The 3,255-nt window shown below is 48.4% G+C and overlaps 1 protein-coding gene across 1 annotated transcript; it reads left to right on the forward strand.

Moving 5' to 3' along the window:
- Window positions 1-475: 475 nt before the first annotated feature.
- Window positions 476-3,207, forward strand: AK88_05650 (uncharacterized protein; the record flags this gene model as incomplete). The annotated part of the gene is made up of 3 exons (XM_012483252.1): window positions 476-1,352; window positions 1,760-2,302; window positions 2,711-3,207. Coding segments are annotated over 3 exons (1,917 nt in total), but the record flags the coding sequence as incomplete, so codon positions are not given.
- Between the last annotated feature and the right edge of the window lie 48 nt (window positions 3,208-3,255).

Here is a 3,255-nt window from a genome sequence, read left to right on the forward strand (position 1 = left end):
TTGTTAGAATTTTTCTATAAAAAGTACATGTGTATATTATAAAATTCACACATAGGAGAAAAATGGATGTTTAGTGAGATCTATACAGTTTGAACTTATTATTCATAGGGAAATGAAGGAATTTTCTGCAAAGTATAACTTCTGGCAGCAGACGTGCTCATCTAGGAACATTATAATACACTAGTATAAATTAGATGCTCGAAGTATAAGGACACCATGGAAGCACAATTTGTGGATATACTTGCAAAATGGGTAATAGACAGGCAAATGTGGGATGACAAGGATTATGGGGTAAGTTCAATCATATAATGTACGGTTATAGTGAATGCAGTCTGTATATAGATGTATACAACAGAAATAACGGGTGAATTGGTACACGCAGTGTATGACAATTCAGTTCATAATCTGTATTATTCAGGTTAATAGTGAGGTATGTGCACTATGGAATATAGTTGGGGTCATGTAGGAATAAATAATGGAGGACGAGTCAGGAGTGAGTACACGTTTATATGCATATATTATTTCAAACCAGACGAAGGTTTGGCACGATATGGAAAACATTTTCCAACAGATGACAGCACAAATAAAGACTACAAACGATCACAACACGGCCATATGTAGCGGATTTTTCACCAACGAGAGCGGGTATAATCCTTCACATAGGGCGATATGCCGGCAAATAGTAAACATTTATATGTTTATGAGTGGATTCCAGCAAGTTGGTAGGAAATGGGTAAAGAGGCAGACCCAAGGGAACACTGCGGAATTTGAGAAGTGGGTAAGGTGTATAATGGGAAATGTGGCGTTGGTGGAAATGTTTGGGCAAAACTGTGCACATGTCGAAATAGCACAAACTGTTTCAGCGTATATGAAAATGGAATGGAACCAGTTTGAATTTGAGCACAATAGTGAAATATGCCAGGAGCTGAACTATGATAAGTTAATAATAGGCACGAAGTATGTGGGGTTGACCATGGCAGACTGGATAAGAAGTTGGAGGAAGATAAACAGGAAAGGACAAGTGGGAAACAATAGGGAAATGAAAGAATGTCAAAAGAACGATAGTAAAAGGGAGCAAGGGGCAGAGAAGGACATAACGAACCGAGGACCCATTGTGAGAATGTTTCAGGAGGGGGAAGTACACAGAATTCATAAAGTAGTAGAGTATGGGCAGAATTTAGCGGACGATAAAAGGAGAGGACTCATAGAAAAGATGAAAGAAGGAGGGAATCCTGATATCAAGGGAATCATAGAGGAGATATACCAACAGTTGCATGTAGCGGGAACACCAGAGGCCGCCACACCGGCAGCAGTCCATCCGCCGGCAACCACAGCACCAGGGGAATCGACAGGTAAGACGAATGGCAGAAAGCAACAATACGCCGAATACGAACACGGCCTAATACGGATCGTACGGCCTGTACGACCGCACACGAATATGCATGCGCCCACCACAACAACACACACACGCGGGAAGAACAGCACGGCAAACGGCCACAACGCACGCACACGCGGCGGAACAGCACAGCACGACCCAGTCAACCGAGTTCACCTCACCGTACGCTTGCTGTCGCCTGACCCAGTTCACCGCGTACGCATTCCACCGAGTCCTACCTCGATCCACTGCGTCGACCCATGCATCGAGCCGGACGTCCACCCTGCCGCTACCTGACCGAACCGTCCCGGCCCCTTTCTTTCTGTACCACTTGTGTGTCCTTTTTTTTGTATCATCTTTCTACCATATTTCTCCTTTTTGTAGCGGGGACGGACAAGAACAAAAAGAAAGAAGACAGCAGTAACGGGCAGGTAGTAACGACGACACCAGAAGTACCACCAACTAAGGTACCAGAAGTACCAAAGGCGGTTGTTCCTGAGAAGAACACACCACAGGCAGGCAGCGGACCAGATAGCAAGGGTAGGAATGATGAGGGGTTACCGGACGCCTTACCACAACCCCCATCGGCCACAGGAGGAACAGGCGGGGAAGGACAAGGACCGGGTCAGGGACCAGCAGGACCCGTACCACAACCCCCACCTGCGGCACCACCAAAAGCTACCGGTGCAGAGGACACAGGTACCAAATCACCACCACCCCCAGAACCGGCACGTCCTGCTGCAGGAGAAGGGGAACCATCGCAGGATTCGAAAGAAACAGGTAAGTGCTCCAAGGGCATACAGACTTATACAGTCAAGAATGCAGGCGACGGTATCCATGGAGCCACATCCAGCACCGCTGTCTCATTTGCATCGGGTGCCGGAACTGATGATGACTGTGACCAGAAGTCCAAAGACACAGAAGCAGGTATTGTCCTGAGTGCATATCCACAACAAAAACCATGAGAAAACAAAACACACATACAACTTTTCCGGAGAGAGGGAGAGAGAACACGGAGAGCGAGAGAAACCAAACGTCGAATGAGAATGCAAGCGGCAGAGCGATCGGCCGAGCAACGGGTCGGCCGCTGGATGTAGACGTCGACAGACGTCGACAGACAGACGTCGAAGCAGACAGACATCGACACACACACGCACCCTGTCTGTGTGTTGTGTGGGAGAGAGAGTCTTTTCCCGCAGTGGCCACTTGCCCCTTCCCCCGTCAGCGGTCAACCGTGAAACGGCGCCACCAATCATCAGCGACGGCCCGTGGTGCCATCCAACTCCCAAAGCTTTAGTTTCATCATTTTCTCTTTTCATTTGGATGTCCCATTAGGAGCAGCGCATGCCGACAGTAAGTCCAAGAAGGACACACAGGCACCAGACGCAGGCGTCGCAACTAACCCCGATGGTCAGGCACATAATACATCAAGCTGCACTTCATCCGAATTCTCCTGTACGTCTGGGGCCCTGGAGAGCGTTTTACACACACTAAATGACACAGTAACCTCCGGTGGCACACAGAGTGCTTCGGGCGGACACAATGCAGGGAACGCACATGCCGGTAACGTAGACTGCACTGCTAATCCTTTGCATGATAGTTGTGACCTCAGATTAGAGGTACCGTTCGTACCTAGCGTAAAACTCTCGGATGGACACTTTGGACCCGGTGCCACACCCGCTATACGGGACTTAAACCACGATGGAGTCGGCAAGGAGGACGTGCCCATCGATATTCCTGACCTAACCGACACGGTCCTTACCGCCACTACTCCCGTGCTGTTTTTTCTCGCTTCCGTCACCGTTGCCATTCTTGGTTATTCCCTTTGGAAGGTAAGTATATACGACAATGACGGCATGCTGCATGTGCAGGATGTTTAT

The sequence above is a fragment of the Plasmodium fragile genome, assembly GCF_000956335.1.
Source record: "Plasmodium fragile strain nilgiri unplaced genomic scaffold supercont1.201, whole genome shotgun sequence".
NCBI lineage: Eukaryota > Apicomplexa > Aconoidasida > Haemosporida > Plasmodiidae > Plasmodium > Plasmodium fragile.